Source organism: Lithobates pipiens, unplaced genomic scaffold (assembly GCF_037356315.1).
Source record: "Lithobates pipiens isolate NorthernLeopardFrog02 unplaced genomic scaffold, aLitPip1_a1.2 Scaffold_27, whole genome shotgun sequence".
NCBI classification, from domain to species: domain Eukaryota; kingdom Metazoa; phylum Chordata; class Amphibia; order Anura; family Ranidae; genus Lithobates; species Lithobates pipiens.
The window spans coordinates 39,775,623-39,792,004 of NW_027507788.1; the positions used below are offsets into that span (position 1 = coordinate 39,775,623).

Genomic DNA, 16,382 nt, shown 5'->3' on the forward strand with positions numbered 1-16,382 from the left:
GGAAACCTGGACTTCGGCATTAACTTACATATTGGGGTTGATTTACTAAAGGCAAACAGCCTGTGCACTTTGCAAGTGCAGTTGCACTCTTTTTCCTCAGAGCTTAGTGAATGTGGTGAAGCTTCACTTTGTGCAGAAGACCCGATCAGGTGCAAGGAAAACAAAAAACAGCAATTTTGTTTGCACATGATTGGATGATGGAAATCAGCAAAGCTTCTCCACATTCACTACGCTCTGGGGAAAATTAGTGCAACTGCACTTTCAAAGTGCACATGCTATTTGCTTTTTGTAAAACAACCCTATTGTCTCTTTGTAAGGTATCATATTAACCTCACTGGAGCTATGATTATTTCTGATTTTAGGTGCTGAAAGCGGTACAATTATTTTGCATGGAAATTTGACGTTTTATATTGTACTCCTGCAATTCTTAGGAATAACTCTCTTAAATCTGTTCAAACCAGAGTCTAGTAAACATCCCAGGTATGATAACATTTATAATATAATAAATAATGCTAATAAATAATAATAAAAATTATTCAATAATGTAATCAAATCCAAAAACACTAAAATTTGCAGAATTGTTGCTGTCATTAGATTTAGTGTTTGATGACGAATTTGCCCACAAATCGCTATCGCTCAATTCTGCAAGTGATTCTAATTTATTATCGCTGTTTTCTAGTTGGTCTAAAATCACTTTTGACATAAAGGGACACTTTTTGGTTGCTATGGACAATCTCCACATTCTAGGCAGAAAAAAACTGTATTTATAATATAAAAGTGCATGCAGGGCACTGGACAGATCACTAGGGACAAAGGGGGTGTGTATTTTTTTTATACAGTACTGTAATCTGTAAGATTACAGTACTGTATGTGTTTTGTGTATTTTTACTTTTTTGAATTTGGCGCCGATCTCCGCTCCCGTGCGTCGTAATGTTGCAGGGAACGGAGCTCGGCGGCACTCGGGCACTGTGTGATTCGAGCGGAGGAGCTCGCACACACAGCGGGGGGACATCGCTGGATCCAGGGGACAAGGTAAGTAACCTCTCCCTATATCCAGCGATGCGATTCCGAGTCTGGCTCAGGGTTACCACTCGTGGTACTGAAATTGCAACCCGACCCAGACTCGGGAATACCGCCGGGGGGGTTAAAAGGATTTAACGAAGTAGAAAAATACTACACCCAAAGCCACTTCTCTGTAAAAGGCTACAATTATGCCTTCATAAAATTTAAATAGATTTAGTAAGAAAACTTCTGTCTTTCATAAATCCTGGCTAGCACATACTTATAAAGTGGCTAGCACCAGCCACTTTATTAGGTAGACCTGTTCAATTGCTTGGTAATACAAATGGCTAATCAGCCAATCACATGGTCACAAACACAAACTGAAAACAGGTCTACCTAAATAGAATGCTCAGTAGTTCTTGTCTAGAGAATGTTTAAAAAAGACATCCTCCCTAACAGATTTATGTAGTAGAGTAGATACATTAGAAAACAAATGTTAGACTTATAAAGAAAAAGATGATGAGACAATGTAAAGTTTTAGAGGAGTACAATATATGACAGGCAGGTGAATAACAAGGAGTTAGTTGTGACATAAAGAATAGGAAATAATGAGTTGTGATTGAGAGGTAAGAGGAAAGGGGGTGCCCTGGTAACAATCCCAAAAAAAATTCACAGACCCTATTCTGATATGTAGAAGTAGGACAGGCACCTCTTACGTTTATTCGAGCTTGGTATTCTGCACTCCCCACTGAGTTGCGTGCCAAACATCTGTACACACCCCCGTCTATGATCTGTGGACTGCTCACATTCATGTAACTGATAGTGCTGCCATCTGAGGCAGTATATTGATTTGACCGGTGCCCTGAATCTCGCTGTATGGGCTCATCATCAAGAGTCCAACTAATAGTAGGGGGAGGAGCTCCTTTGGCAGAGCACATGAGTGAGAATGGTTCTCCTGGATTCATTACTTTTTCGCTGAATGATGAGAGGATACGAGGTGTGCCATCTGTAGGGAACAGAAACATTTAATTAGAATTTTATTATTTAACTAATAGAAGAGATCATCTTTTGGTAGTGACACAGACCATCATCCTGCACACTACAAATAAAGGTGAATCTGACTACAACAGTAACAGATACTTAAAACATGCCCCCCAATCCTAAAACTCATGAATTCTCCCAATCCTTAAAGTCAGGAATCCCTCCTATCCTAAAGTGACGATTCCCCTGCACTTGAAAACAATACGTTAAAGTGAAACTAAAGAACAAAACGAAACCTACTCAACATGGTCATAAAGGTATGGCTGATGAGTATATTTTCTATTACAGCTAATGCAGCATTGTGCCATGTAAAACCCAGGAAAATGTGGCCGGACTGTTATCTGTGTATTATGTGTGTGTCATGGCTGGCTTAGCCCTTCCTCCTCTGGGCTGGCCGCTCAGCTGTTGGCTAATTGCCAGCTCTCTTCTCTTTCCACAGTTACCAGCTGTTCCCGATGATGCTCGTCTGACCTACCTATTTAAAGCCTTCCAGTTCACTCTTTCCTTTGCCTTCGCATTGGTCACATGACTAGGAACCATCTCCTGCTGTTTGTTTCAAGACTGGCTTGCTGACATCCCTCCTGGCTTCTATCCTGCTTGGAGTTGCTCTCCTTGGATCCCTGACGTCTGGACTGGCTGATTACCCGATCTGGTTTATGAACTTTGGACTGGCTGACTACCCGATCTGGTTACTGGACTCTGGCTATGCTTGACTACGCTTTTTTCTATTTACCTTTTTATTTTTATTAATAAACAAGTGTGATTTGATTGTACTTCTGTCTCTGTCTGTTTCATGGTTCCTGACAGTGTGCCAATAAAGGCATTCAGGTCGCCAGTAACTCAAGTGTTCCAAATCTTGCTACAAGCTAAAAATGCACTTTCCAGAAAGGGTATTGTATTCTAAATATGTCCCTTATAATATATTTTTGACTTTCAATAACATATTTTTATCTTTTTGAGTTGAGGTAGATGTCATAGTCTTACCTTCTAGAACTACAATTGCGAAGTCTTGGACAGTTTGTGTTTTACGGCTTCCAAAGCACTGATAGGCCCCAGAGTGGATTTTTTGAGCACTGCTAATAACAAGTGTTTCATTATCTGTTCCCCGTATAGAGATGAACTCATCTGCCGTAACAGGCTCTATATTTCTGTACCACTGGACATGGTAACCAGGGGATCCGCTGATAGAACAGGACAAGATGACGGTACTGCCAATGCCAGTCTTGAGCTTCTTGGGTGTCAGAGTCACACGAAGGGATTCTGTAACATTGTGAGACAAAGAAAAACGAAAAAAAACAATTACTGTATAAGATGATTCACAAATCATGAACTATTTAGCTGGTGAAGTCATACATGTACAAAATATGTTCAATTTGTTTAAAGAGGTCCTATCAATGGGGAAAGGGCAAACTGCTGAAGTGCAGGCACCAAGTGATCTTTATACCTGCAGCAGCTTCTCAAACCTTATGGTCATAGCAGAATCCCAGGCTGTTCTAACAGGCAAACTTGAAAACTCTCAGTAGTATTAGAGAATGGCACTATGTCCCCCTTCTACACATTTGTATAGGCTCATTAGCTTGATGGGCAGTCTCACTGTCCAGTAGAAAAATTGAGAAGGTAGTAATGGGCAAGAAGTTTCAAAGCGTTGCCTGTCAGGGCAGCTAGGCTTTGTAAAAAGGGTTGTAAGCCAACTGAAGGTATGTGTACCTCTGGGTTCCAGCATTTCATACCTGTAGTATTTTGCCCCTTTCTTTCCAGTGACAAAGTCTATTTAACAGCACAGGGTTATAGGACTGCTGTGTTTAAGGCTGAACAATGTGCAAATATATTTGTAAAGTAAAAGAACAAAGTCCAGAAATGTTCATTTTCTTCCCAATGGAGGTACCATTAGAGCTGAAAGGAAACAATTGATTAGAGATTTTCCTCCAGGTTGTTTATGAATAAATTAAATGATTGCTACAATGTAGCAATCATGCCAGGGTCATGACAAAGAACTTCCTGAGGATCTAATAAAAACAAAAAAAAGAATTGTTGCTCTACATAAAGATGGCGTAGACTATAAGAAGATTGCCAAGACCTTGAAACTGAGCTGCAGCACTTTGGCCAAGACCATACAGTGGTTTAACAGGACAGGTTCCACTCAGAATAGGCCTCGCCATGGTCGACCAAAGAAGTTGAGAGCACATGCTCAGTGTCATATCCAGAGGTTGTCTTTGGAAAATAGATGTATGAGTGCTGCCAGCATTGTTGCAGAGGTTGAAGGGGTGGGGTCAGCCAGTCAGTGCTCATGCAATACGCTGCACACTGTATCACAATGGTCTGTGTGGCTGTCGTCCCAGAAGCAAGCCTCTTCTAAAGACGATGCACAAGAAAGCCCGCAAACAGTTTGCTGAATACAAGCAGAATTAGGATATGAATTACTGGAACCATGTCCTGTGGACTGATGAAACCATGATAACATTATTTGGTTCAGATGGTGTCAAGCGTGTGTGGCGGTAACCAGGGGAGGAGTACAAAGACAAAGCACTGAAGCAGAGCCATCCCTTCAAAGACTGGGCCACAGGGCAGTATTCCAACATGATAATGACCCCAAACACTGCCTTGCTAAAGAAGCTGAAAATAAAGGTGATGGACTGGCCAAGCATGTCTCCAGACCTGAACCCTATTGAGCATCTGTGGGGCATCCTCAAATGGAAGGTGGAGGAGCGCAAGGTCTCTAACATCCACCAGCTCCGTGATGTCATCATGGAGAAGTGGAACAGGAATCCAGTGGCAACCTGTGAAGCTCTGGTGAACTCCATGCCCAAGAGGGTTAAAGCAGTGTTGGAAAATAGTGGCGGCCTCACAAAATATTTACACTTGGGCCCAATTTGGACATTTTCACTTAGGGGTGTACTCACTTTTGTTGCCAGACATTAATGGCTGTGTCATAAAAGTGAAAATAGGCCTTCATCCACTATCTCAGCGCTATGGTGCTTGTAAATCTTAAAATCATATAAACACTACAATAATTACAATAATTAGCAGCTGCTTAAAAAATATAAACTGTATAAACAAAATAGTAAAATGTCTACAGGTACCTCAGTGAGTACCCTATAAATACTATAGCAGCGCTACTGTCATTACTTATTATGACTAGCTTTCATACAGTATTAGCATATGAGAAAGTGATAACCAGTCCAGAAGACACAGGTGGTGATCCTAATGTAGAATTGTAGAAATGCACCTCACGCCAGAATCCTCAAGCTGTGCGTCACACTCCCCTTAGGGGTTCTAACTCACCAGAGAGTAAAAAACCATCAAGCCTTGAAATTTTTTTAAATAGCGGTCATCCACATCCTGGAAAGGGTCAGGGCTGCATATCGTCTCCAACAGGTGCTTATCCTCTGACTCATATAATATACAGGTCAACATGTGATCAACAGTATCAGCATCAAAGGATGATCCCTAAACCTTGTAACAATAACGAGTCAAAAGACAGCGGGGAGGGAAAGTGGATAATTGTTCCCAATTTGGACATTTTCACTTAGGGGTGTACTCGCATTTGCCAACGGCTTAGATATTAATGGCTGTGTGTTGAGTTCTTTTGCGGGGACAGCAAATTTAAACTGTTATACAAGCCGTACACTTACTACTTTACATTGTAGCAAAGTATGATTTCTTCAGTGTTGTCACATGAAAAGATATAATAAAATATTTACAAAAATGTAAAGGGTGTAGTCACTTTTGTGAGATACTGTAGGTCGTTTACAAGCTTTTAGAGGCAGAGATCTTTAGAGTCAGAAATCTAAATGCACCAAAATCACATCCAGGAGAGGAGTGTTTGGGAATAAAAAAAATAACAGATGTACCTGAAGGCAATTAAACACGCTAAGCGCTAGGTGTGTTTTGCGCTTCAGCATTTATTCATATTTTGGCAAACTAAATAAATGAACTCCCAAATGCTTGATGCACCTGAACGCATCCAAACACGCCTAAACACATTTGAAAAACTTGGTTTTAGGCGTGTTTTTAACATCGCTTTTCTCCTTTTAGAAGAAAGACATTCAGAAGAACCTAGTGTGCACGAGGCCTAACAAGTACAAATCTCTTGGCCTATGATGGTCCAGCTTCCATCAACTGCCAAAAAAACTAAAATTCTCCCTTCCTATAATAAATATGAGATAGCTGCTATCTCAAACTGTGTTTCTGCACAATAAAGCACAGGGATAAGATTAATAATGAAAAGAAAACAGTTTTCTGAAAGGTAAGATTCCAATACGAATTCTATGACACGATGCAACATGACCACTGCATTTCAATAGCGATTAAAAAAGACTTCAACCCCTTGGACTCCATGACTCAAAACTAAACATATGGTGGATAGATATATTAAAAGTTTTTTATCCAAAGTCAATCATACATAATGGATAAACAAAGAAGGCAGGTACAAAGTACAAAACTGCAGAAAGCACAGGATGTTGTATCATGTTTGATAAAAAAAACCTGTACTACTAGAGATATGTAAGCTGCCATTGTTAATCTCATTCTTAAAATGCTAATTGTTTGCTTATCTGGCTTCTGTATGAGTCGCTAAACTGAAAGCAAACACTCTTCCAGTAGGCATGACCACCACATGAGGAAATATGTATTTTTTTTCTTGCCACCAAAGCCATAACAGGGACATTTAGATGGACCATTCTAATGACTTCAGGCATCTTTAACAATTTTTCTCAAAGTTTGTCTTTTTGGCTGTTTATGCCAGGATGTGCACATTTCCTTGGTGATTTCCTATGAAGGTCATTCCCAAGTTATCTTCTTAAAAAGACAGAAATTTTATTTGGTTAACTTTTTTGTCTCCAAATTACAAGTATAACCACCAATTAGAATCGATGGTCTGTTGAAAAAATGATCTAGCCGTCTCCTCATATGGACTGTATGCTTTTGGTCCCTGCTTGTGTCTTGAGTTTATTTACTCTGGTATGAAATGCAGTGTAATTATAACTAGGATGTCCTGCTGCTAGGGTATTCATTACGATGCCCTGTTTTTACTTTCTGAGTAACACTTTGATAAGGTCTTCACCGATATTGAAATTTTCTTTTATGTCTTTGCTCTGTTAATTTCTGGTAAATAGCAAAGCAAATAATGAAATATAAAATTTAGATGTGTACTAAAACAATGATTTTTTTTGCTGTTTGTATGTATGCTTTTGGTGCATTACTACTTTGCTCTACAGAACATGAAAACCTGGGTCTCACTTTTAAAAGGAAGCTTTTTACTACCGTATTTATGGGTGTATAACACGCACAGGTGTATAACACGCACATTCATTTTAAGAGGGAAGTTTCAGAAAAAAACTTAAATTTTAAATAAGGCAGCTAAAATTGAAGTATTGCCATATAACACGCATACGCTATTTGCACCAGATTTTCATGGTGAAAAAGTGAGTGTTATACGCCAATAAATACAGTGTCTTGCTAGGGCCTGTTGGCTAATTTTGGCAATGTGTTTTTAATGTATATTATGCATTTTTTAGATCATTTAAATTCGTCTTAAAGGAGACCTATAGTCACAATATCCTTTTTTTCTTTTACATTATTAGTATTGCAATAGCAATACAAATGATAGCTATTTGTGACAATCCAATATACGCTTATTTGAAAAATCCCCTTTCATTTTGTGATTACTGCCTATCTGCTGGTCATCTTTTTCCACAATTTCCTGGAATCCTTGCATTTATTGCAACTTCTCCTCTATTCATTCACTTGGTTTACGTTTGATTTCCAAGGACTATGTATCCCATGGCATACTGCTGCCTGTGATCTTTGATTCTTGCACTGACTTCACCACCTAAATCCTTTCTTCTCAGCAACTCAGACCAGTATGTCAAAATGTAAAAGATACAGTATATTAAAGAGGAAGTAAACTCTCCCACTCTGATGCTTCTCTTCATTTAGTCCATTATAATAAGTAATTATCAAGTAATTATCAGATTATAGCCACTGTAATCCAGCCCAAATCACATATTACTTACTGTTTAAAGAAACAATAAAAAACTTGTTTCCAGGGGTTAGGCAGCACCATCTTAAGTATTGTTTTTTTAGTCCACAGTAGAGTGTATTTCCGCCCTTACATTTAGCGTTCCTATACTGTTAACCAAGCCTCCTTCTCAATCCAACGTTTCTATGGCAACCCTGCTTCCCTGTTCATAGCTGACTTGTTTTATTTCATATTATTTACTTGTGCCGATGTCTAATGTTTCCCTTTGTCAGTCTTATCAGCTTCAGCTGATAAGACTGCAGTAATGGCCAAGTTTATACTGCATGTCATGTCACATGGTCATATGGTGTGTAGGAGGAAGCTCTGAATGATTCTGAAGTCTCCTGGGAGTTCAGTGTTGTTCCGTAGGAAGTCCTGATAACAGATAGATAAGCACATAGAGAGTGTGCCGTAAATCAGGGGAGATCTGGGCATGCTCAGTGACATTTTTCTAAAGAACAAAAGGGATTACAACAATACTAGGCAAGTAAGGAGATATCTACAAGCAGTGATAATTTGGGTTTTTTATGCTGATTTACATGGGACAAAGTTGTGGGGGAGGGTTTACAACCACTAGTCTACTCGCTTAGAAGCCCATTTATAAAACACCACTAGGACCAGTACTTGTAAATAAAAAAATTCTGGCACATTTATAGAGCACATTGGTGTACATAGCAAATTGACCTTTTGTCTTCAACTTAGCAGATAGGGGGAAAAAGTTTTGGTAAGAGTTCACATGACCTGTCAAATTCATGCAGAGAACACTCCGAGGGATTCCGCAGGTCCTACACCATGGCCTACATTTTCTAAATAATGCATAAAATGCAGACATTGTAGAGTACTCACTGTGTTAACCTGTAAACAATGGATAGGAGTATGGATAGTGTACTCCAATGAAAAGTGGCTTGGTCATTATATGTAGTTACCGGTATACTTTTTTTTTTTTATTGAACTTGAAACTTCTGAAAAATATGTTATGGACCCCCAATTGGCAAGTGAAAAGTTGTTTGTTGGGACTTTTATGGTTTTTTTTTTTTCTAACAAGCTAGCAACTGCCCATTATAGACAGATAAGTCATTGTTGATTTATATGCAATATATTGTCATGGCCTGGGCCAATGAGATTGGATGGTAGCAAATTCATTATACCCCCCGCTAAACATGTTTTTTTCCAGTTGATAAATGTTGCGAATATTCTAAAATGTCCCATAGATTACCATTCCTAAAGTTTCCTGTGAGTTTTCTTTCAACCTCTATTTTAATCGCATTATCCAGTGTTTCAGTTGATTCATGACCCATTTTTCATCAACAATACTTGCCTAAGCTTTCAGACTGAAACTAGGCAGCTGCACATACAGTATATCCCTGTTTCTGTTTTATTTTCTCTTTTGTAAACAATTAGGCCGCGTACACACGCGCGGACTGTTTGCCCAACCTTGTTCGTCAAACAGTTTCGGCAAACAGTCCGCTCAAAATTTGCATGAGCGGACTTGCCCACACACGAGCGGACTGTTTCAACGAACTGTTTGCCAAACAGTCCGCTCAACTTTTGAAATGAACGGACTCGCCCACGTAAGGCGGAGGCAAATCCGCCCATTTCGAGCGCGTGTACAGGTAGGCGGGGCCCGCGAAGGAGACGTCGCGGGCTCCGCCGCCTGGAATGGGCTTAAAGGGGAACCCCAACGCCGAAAAAAATCGGCGTGGGGTTCCCCCAAAGTCCACACCAGACCCTTGTCCGAGCACGCTACCCGGCCGGCCAGGAAAGGGGGGCGAGCGAGCGCGCCCCCCCTCCTGAGCCGTACCAGGCCGCGTGCCCTCAACATGGGGGGGTGCCGCACAGCGCGGCTCTGGCATTCCGGCCGGAGGGAGCGACGTGTCAACATCGCCTGGAGAAGAAGAAGAACAAGAAGAAGAACAAGAACGGAAGGCGGCGACAGCGACAGCGGCGACAGAAGACCGGGCCACCGCCTGTAAAAGAGCTACAAGAAGGCGCGGTGGCCCGGCAGAAGAACCGAAGAGGGGGACAAGACCCCCGAAGTCGGGAGAAGAGGCCGGCGGCGGGGAGGAAGAAAGCCGGACTCCTCCGCTAGTAAAAGAGCTACACACACATAGCGGAGGAGTCCGGCGAGAAGACCCCCGAAGACGGAAGACCCCCGGAGCTGTGCAATAAAATATTTTTTCCCCTGTGTTGTGTTTTTTTTTGTACTTTATTTCACAGGTGAATGGGTAGGGGTACATTGTACCCCATACTCATTCACATAGGGTGGGGGGCCGGTATCCGGGGGCCCCCTTCTTAAAGGGGGCTCCCGGATTCCGATAAGCCCCCCGCCCGCAGACCCCGACAACCAACGGCCAGGGTTGTCGGGAAGAGGCCCTTGTCCTCATCAACATGGGGACAAGGTGCTTTGGGGTGGGGGGGCCGCGCGGCCCCCCCTTCCCCAAGGCACCCCCCCATGTTGAGGGCACGCGGCCTGGTACGGCTCAGGAGGGGGGGCGCGCTCGCTCGCCCCCCTTTCCTGGCCGGCCGGGTAGCGTGCTCGGACAAGGGTCTGGTGTGGACTTTGGGGGAACCCCCACGCCGATTTTTTTCGGCGTTCGGTTTCCCCTTTAAGCCCATTCCAGGTGGCGGAGCCCGCGACGTCTCCTTCGTGGGCCCCGCCTACCTGTACACGCGCTCGAAATGGGCGGACTTTCCGAGCGGGAACAGTCCGCTCATTTCGAAAGTACAGCGGACAGGCCCACACACGGGCGGACTGTTCGCTCAAACACAGTTTCAGCGGACAGTTTTTCGGAATTTCCGAAAGACTTTGTCCGTCCAACTGTCCGCTGAAACTGTCCGCTGAAAGCCCACACACGAGCGGACTGTCCGCCCAAACACTGTTCAGCGGACAAGGTTGGGCGAACAGTCCGCCCGTGTGTACGCGGCCTTACACTACAAATTCTAGCATTTTTATGTCCCATTCATAATCCATTTTTAAAGTAAAAGTGAGTTTTCAGTAAAGAAGTAGATTTTCTCCAATTATAGATCAGGACCTCTACTGATATTTTATGGTGGAAGCAATGGGGCCAAACTTTGTAAGCACCTCTTACATTGTGGTGTCTGCTTACTGTCAGGGTTTTAACTGTTAAAAGTGTACTGATGTAATTGCTTCTCCATGTTCAAAAAAAACTGTGAATTATAGTTCCTAATTATATCTTTTGCAATTGCATTTTGCCATCTGCTTGTAAACAGATTCTGTCAAGTTTTATGCACGGTTATGAGAATTCACAAACTATAACAAAAACTTCTTTGCAGTATCTTTGTAGTTGTCATACATTTTTTGGGATGTGCAGATTGTCACTTCAACTGTTGACATTAGACTACTTACCAGACAAAAATATAAACTGTTATATGGTGCTGGCACAATGTTCCTTAGCACCCAGGGCAAAAATGCTAAAGTGTGGCTCTCCCAACCATTTTTTCCCAGTTTCCCTACAGACTTCCGTCCCTACCACCAGTGGACATTATATAGCCTCTCTGTAGATGCAAAAATCACCCACATTCTATGCTTTACTGTGTGTGCTTTAGGATATGGAATCAGTAAAGCTGGTTGAACCTGAGTTTCCCCAGCAGAGGCAGCAGCCAGAGAGGGAGAAGATAAGCATACCGATACTGTGGTGTCATCCTTGAGCCTGACGGCAGTCATCAAAATTTTGAATATCCAGATTCCAAAAAATACAGAGATCCAGATCAGGACCTCGGTGCACTTATGCAGCTCATAGACAGCTTGAAAATAGCAAGAGCTGTGCCTGAACTTGAGCATTGGTTGTAGTTACTGGGGGTGGTTTCTGCTCTGCAAGAGGGCATAAAGTTAATTACGGACTATGAGTGATAAATTATCTCAGCAGCATAGACTGCAGGTCCTGCTGTTTTTGCACCACCAACTGCTGAAGCACTCAATGTGGTTGCCTCTTCCACCTACCCCTGGTCCATTTTAGTCTCTAATGAAAGCAAACTATTAGGGCTACAACTCTTCAGTCCCATAAACCATCCAGATGCCAGTGACCTCAGTAGGATATATTGGGTTATAGGTATATAACTTTAAGCAAATGGGTCAGAGTCAGGAATTATGTAAATCTTGACCCTTTTTCATATACGAAACAATATTTCCATGCTGTTAATATTGCCTGGTATCCAGTGTTGCCAAACTACCAGACTGAAATTTACTGACATGGCACTCAAAATGTTATGGCACGGGTCATAGCAACCACACTAGGTCAGGGGGATGACGTAGGAACGCTCCGACGGAAGGGAGGGGTTACGAGGAGGCTGAGCAGGAGAAGGCGTGCGGCGTGTGGAAGAGAAATGCAGAGCGGAATAATGCTGGAAGGTGAGAGGCTCCAGTAATGAAAGACACCGCCGCAAGACGCCGCTCCGGAACCTGTCTACCCTACCGGCCATAAATAACAGCTGCCACCTCGCCTCCTCTCTGCCGCCCTCCCCCCCAACCTCTCGGGATTTCGAAGATAAAAGGAGAGCATGATCACGGAGAGCAACAGATAAGCTAAGTACTATATCCCGGTGCAAGTCATAGCTGTCTTAAATGACCGTATGTCTAAACTGCCAGGGGAATAGAAAGGACTGTAATAACAATGATGGGACAACATGAATGATGAGGTGTTTCTCTTTCTGGGATAGACAATTCAGACCAGCTTTGCGCTGGTTGCTGGAACTATACATAAACAAATATAAGATATAAAGATACCAGGCTGCATTGTGTTAGAAAAATTTGTATGAACACTATAAATGCGCTGAAGTGGTCAGCAGGATATTAGACTTTTCCCTTCACCTCTCTGATGCAACATAACAGCAGTTTTTCTTTGTAAGCTGGGACGCACTAAGGGATGAACTAAGGAAGATAAACGAGTATAAGAGATAAGATAAGTGATACTTATGTCTGCAAAACTCATCTGTCTTAAATAAGAATATGTTTAAACTATCATGGTCATTAAAACTGGAGTAAAAGTAAAGAGATAGTATGAATGATGACATACTTTTACCCTGGGATATATAATTCAGATTAATACTATACTCGTCGCTGAGATTCTCTGCAAAAAAAAAAAAAAAAAAAAAATTATAAGATACCAGGTGGGAGTGAGGGAAATGCCCAGAGAAATAGCCTGAAATATTACTAACCAGACTGAAAGCGGCCAGTGAGGATGAAACAAGCATTATATAAGACACTCAAGATGGAATGAACGAATAACTCCTTAGCTGCCTGCTTTCAGAAAATCAATCCGGATCCTTAAATGTAATGATAGATGGTTAATATAAGGTAACCCCCTGGAAAAGAACCCCACGGCACTCCTGCTTAGCTACTCAAAAATCGCATATTTTCTAAACGCATGAGCAGTGATGTAACTCGGTGGAGTAATATATTCATAGCATGTAGGAAACTGCATGAAGGACAGTACACGCATGGAAAGCGATCCCATTTTGCAGCTGCATACTTTCCTGGGAGCCCAGCAGAATTCTCAAGAGTAAACATAACCTTACATAGTACGCACGTCCCTATAGAATTCGATGACCAGCTAATATAGAGGTAAAATATCAGGAGAGGCACAATAAGGGGAGAAACCCCATATTTAACGCATAACGAAATTATGACATGCGACTTACAGGTGTCTATTAAAGATATAGGGACGGAAGACGTCATTGCTCAATAGATAAAGCTAACTGTGGTGCCACTGGTTTTTTCTCTCTACTTTCTGTCTTCTCTTTTTTTTTTTTTTTTTTTGTTACCCCTTTCTTCTCCCTCTTTCTCCCGGACCCCCTTTCCCTGTGCTGGAGGGAGGGAGGAAGAAAGAGAGGAGATAATAAGAATAAATGCTTGGACTGAAAGTACCTGCCCTTGATCGACCATAAAGAAGGGGGAGAAACACTTATAGCAGACTGACAAACTTAGGGCGGAAAACCGCTCAGCCATAACCAAGGGATCCTACCCTGGTAGATACTGTAAGGGGCTGATTGGAGGGAATTCTCAGAAGAAAAAGCACCAGCCATAGAAGGAGAACGTGAGAAGACCAGCAAACTGGGGCGACGACCACGGGAAGCAAAAAAAACCAAAATGAGCAGAGCCTCAAAGCAAAATACTAAGGGGGGCCTTAAAACCCCAAAAAATCCCAACACGGAAAGCACCATAAAACAATATATGACCCAAGGAGCTAGTCCAAGAGGAGGAGGGAAGGAAAAGATACCCACAAACCATGGAGGAAAAAGGGGAGTGGAAAAAACAGCAGGGGAGACCCCGGATCAGTCTAGAGACGAACTGACAACGGAAAGCGAATTAGAACTAAGTAAAAATGAGGATCAGAGGATGGAAGACCTGGGAATAACAAAAGGGTTCATGAGGGAGATGCTCCAAAAACTGGAGAACTCTATAAGATCAGATATTAGTCTCCTAAGAAGTGACCTTGGTCATATGCTAGCGAGAGTTGAAGCTGTAGAAGAAAGAACTGAGAATCAAGAACAGAAGTTAAAGAAAGTACAGACGCAAGTTAAATCAATTTCTCAGAACCAGAGAAGAATTCTCTACCGACTCGAAGACCAAGAAAATAGAAATAGAAGACTAAATCTGAGAATAAGAAATGTCCCAGAGAACAAGAAAGAAGATTTAAGGGAGGTTCTGAAAGATATATTTCGCCCCATACTAGACAATGCAGAGGGGGTACTCCCTTTGTTAGAGAGGGTGCATCGGGTTGGGAGGATAGGATCGGAAGAAACAGGAAGGGGAAGATTCCGCGATATTATCGTAAGGTTTGAACACTATGAAGATAAAGAGGAGATCTGGAGGAAATTAAGGGGAAACCCCCCATTAAAGTATGCGGAAACAGAAATACAAATCTTCCCGGACCTAGCATTTGAGACCCTAGCCAGAAGACGTCTCCTGAAACCTCTCTTGGAACAGATGAGAGTACGAAACATTAGATACAGATGGGGCTTCCCGGCTTGCCTGTTGGCATTTAAAGATGGAATAACAGCTAAATTAAGTTTCCCTGAAGAGTTAAGAGAATTTTGTGAAAAACTGGAGATTCCAACTCCAAGTTTACCCGGCTGGACAGACGAGTCAGAGGAATCACCTTAAAATGCCACCCAACTTAAATGATAAATTAGAAGTGGAAGAGACTGGGATCATGGGGGAGACGGGGGGGGGGGGGGGGGGGGAGGGGTGGAGAGGTAGGGGGATGTATGTGGTCGGACCGGTTGGGTGGGGCAGTCCCATTCCCATCCCTATGAGGAGATATACCAAAGTAGGGAGGGAAAGGAGGCAACTGGCGAACCCCACCTCGGAGCACTAAGACTTAGAAATGGCCAGAGATTTGAGGCCAATTGATAAGTCGAGGGCCGCAGGATGGCCAAAACAGGGGGGGGGGAGGGGGATGGGGAGATGGGCGGGAGAGGGGGGTATGGGGGAGAGGGGGAAGGGGAGGGAGGAAGGAGAAGAAGATGTCAGTAGTGAAACCCTGAGGGAAAAAAGGAGGGAAGGAAAAGAAAAACGAAAACATGGTCAGGACAGAGAATATGGATAAAAGGAAACTGGAATTAAACTTCCTATCTTATAATGTTAGGGGGCTCAACACAGCAAAAAAGAGGCATAAAATCCTGGTAGAATTAAAACAACTAGAGGCAGATGTGATCTTTCTCCAGGAGACACATATAACACATACGTCAAGGAGTAGGCTTTACTCTAAAGACCACCCGAAATGGTACTATGGGGATACGATCTCAAAAAGGGCAAGAGGAGTAGCAATAGGATTCGGTAAGGATATTCGATTCACTGTAGAAGGAAGAGTAGCAGACCCAGAAGGAAGATATCTATTTTTGAAAGGAAAATTAGGAAATATTAGGTATACACTGGCTAACATTTACTCTCCAAATAAAAACCCTATAAATTTCTTGAGGGGAATACTGGCCAAAATACAAGAATTTAAAAGTGGCCATGTAGTTATAATGGGAGATCTGAATCTCTGTCTAGACCCCATACTTGACAGTACGTCCCGGGTACTGGGAGGGAATAGCACTCAATTAAAAAGGTTAATTCAAAACTTGAATAAAAACCAACTAGTTGATGTATGGAGGGCACAACACCCCAAAATAAGGGACTACACATTTTTCTCCCCAGTACACGGGTCGTACTCAAGGATTGATTATATTCTTGTGGAACACAGAGCCCTAGAGATGGTACTAGAAACAAGTATAGAAATAACAACACAGTCAGATCACGCGCCTTTAAAAATGAAAATGCAGATTCCCGGACAAAGTAAATGTTTCTCTAGGTGGC

General features: G+C 42.3%; 1 protein-coding gene across 3 annotated transcripts in view; it reads right to left on the reverse strand.

The window, feature by feature from the left end:
- Positions 1-16,382, reverse strand: part of DSCAML1 (DS cell adhesion molecule like 1) — a 459,281-nt gene that overhangs the window by 94,331 nt on the left and 348,568 nt on the right. For 2 of the 3 annotated variants that reach the window (XM_077456859.1, XM_077456858.1), the window contains exons 6-7: positions 3,028-3,303; positions 1,712-2,008 (exon numbers count right to left, since the gene is read on the reverse strand). In XM_077456859.1, coding sequence (XP_077312985.1) covers positions 1,712-2,008; positions 3,028-3,303 — 573 coding nt within the window. The remainder of the gene's footprint in view (positions 1-1,711; positions 2,009-3,027; positions 3,304-16,382) is intronic. The other variant, XM_077456862.1, reaches the window with a different exon arrangement.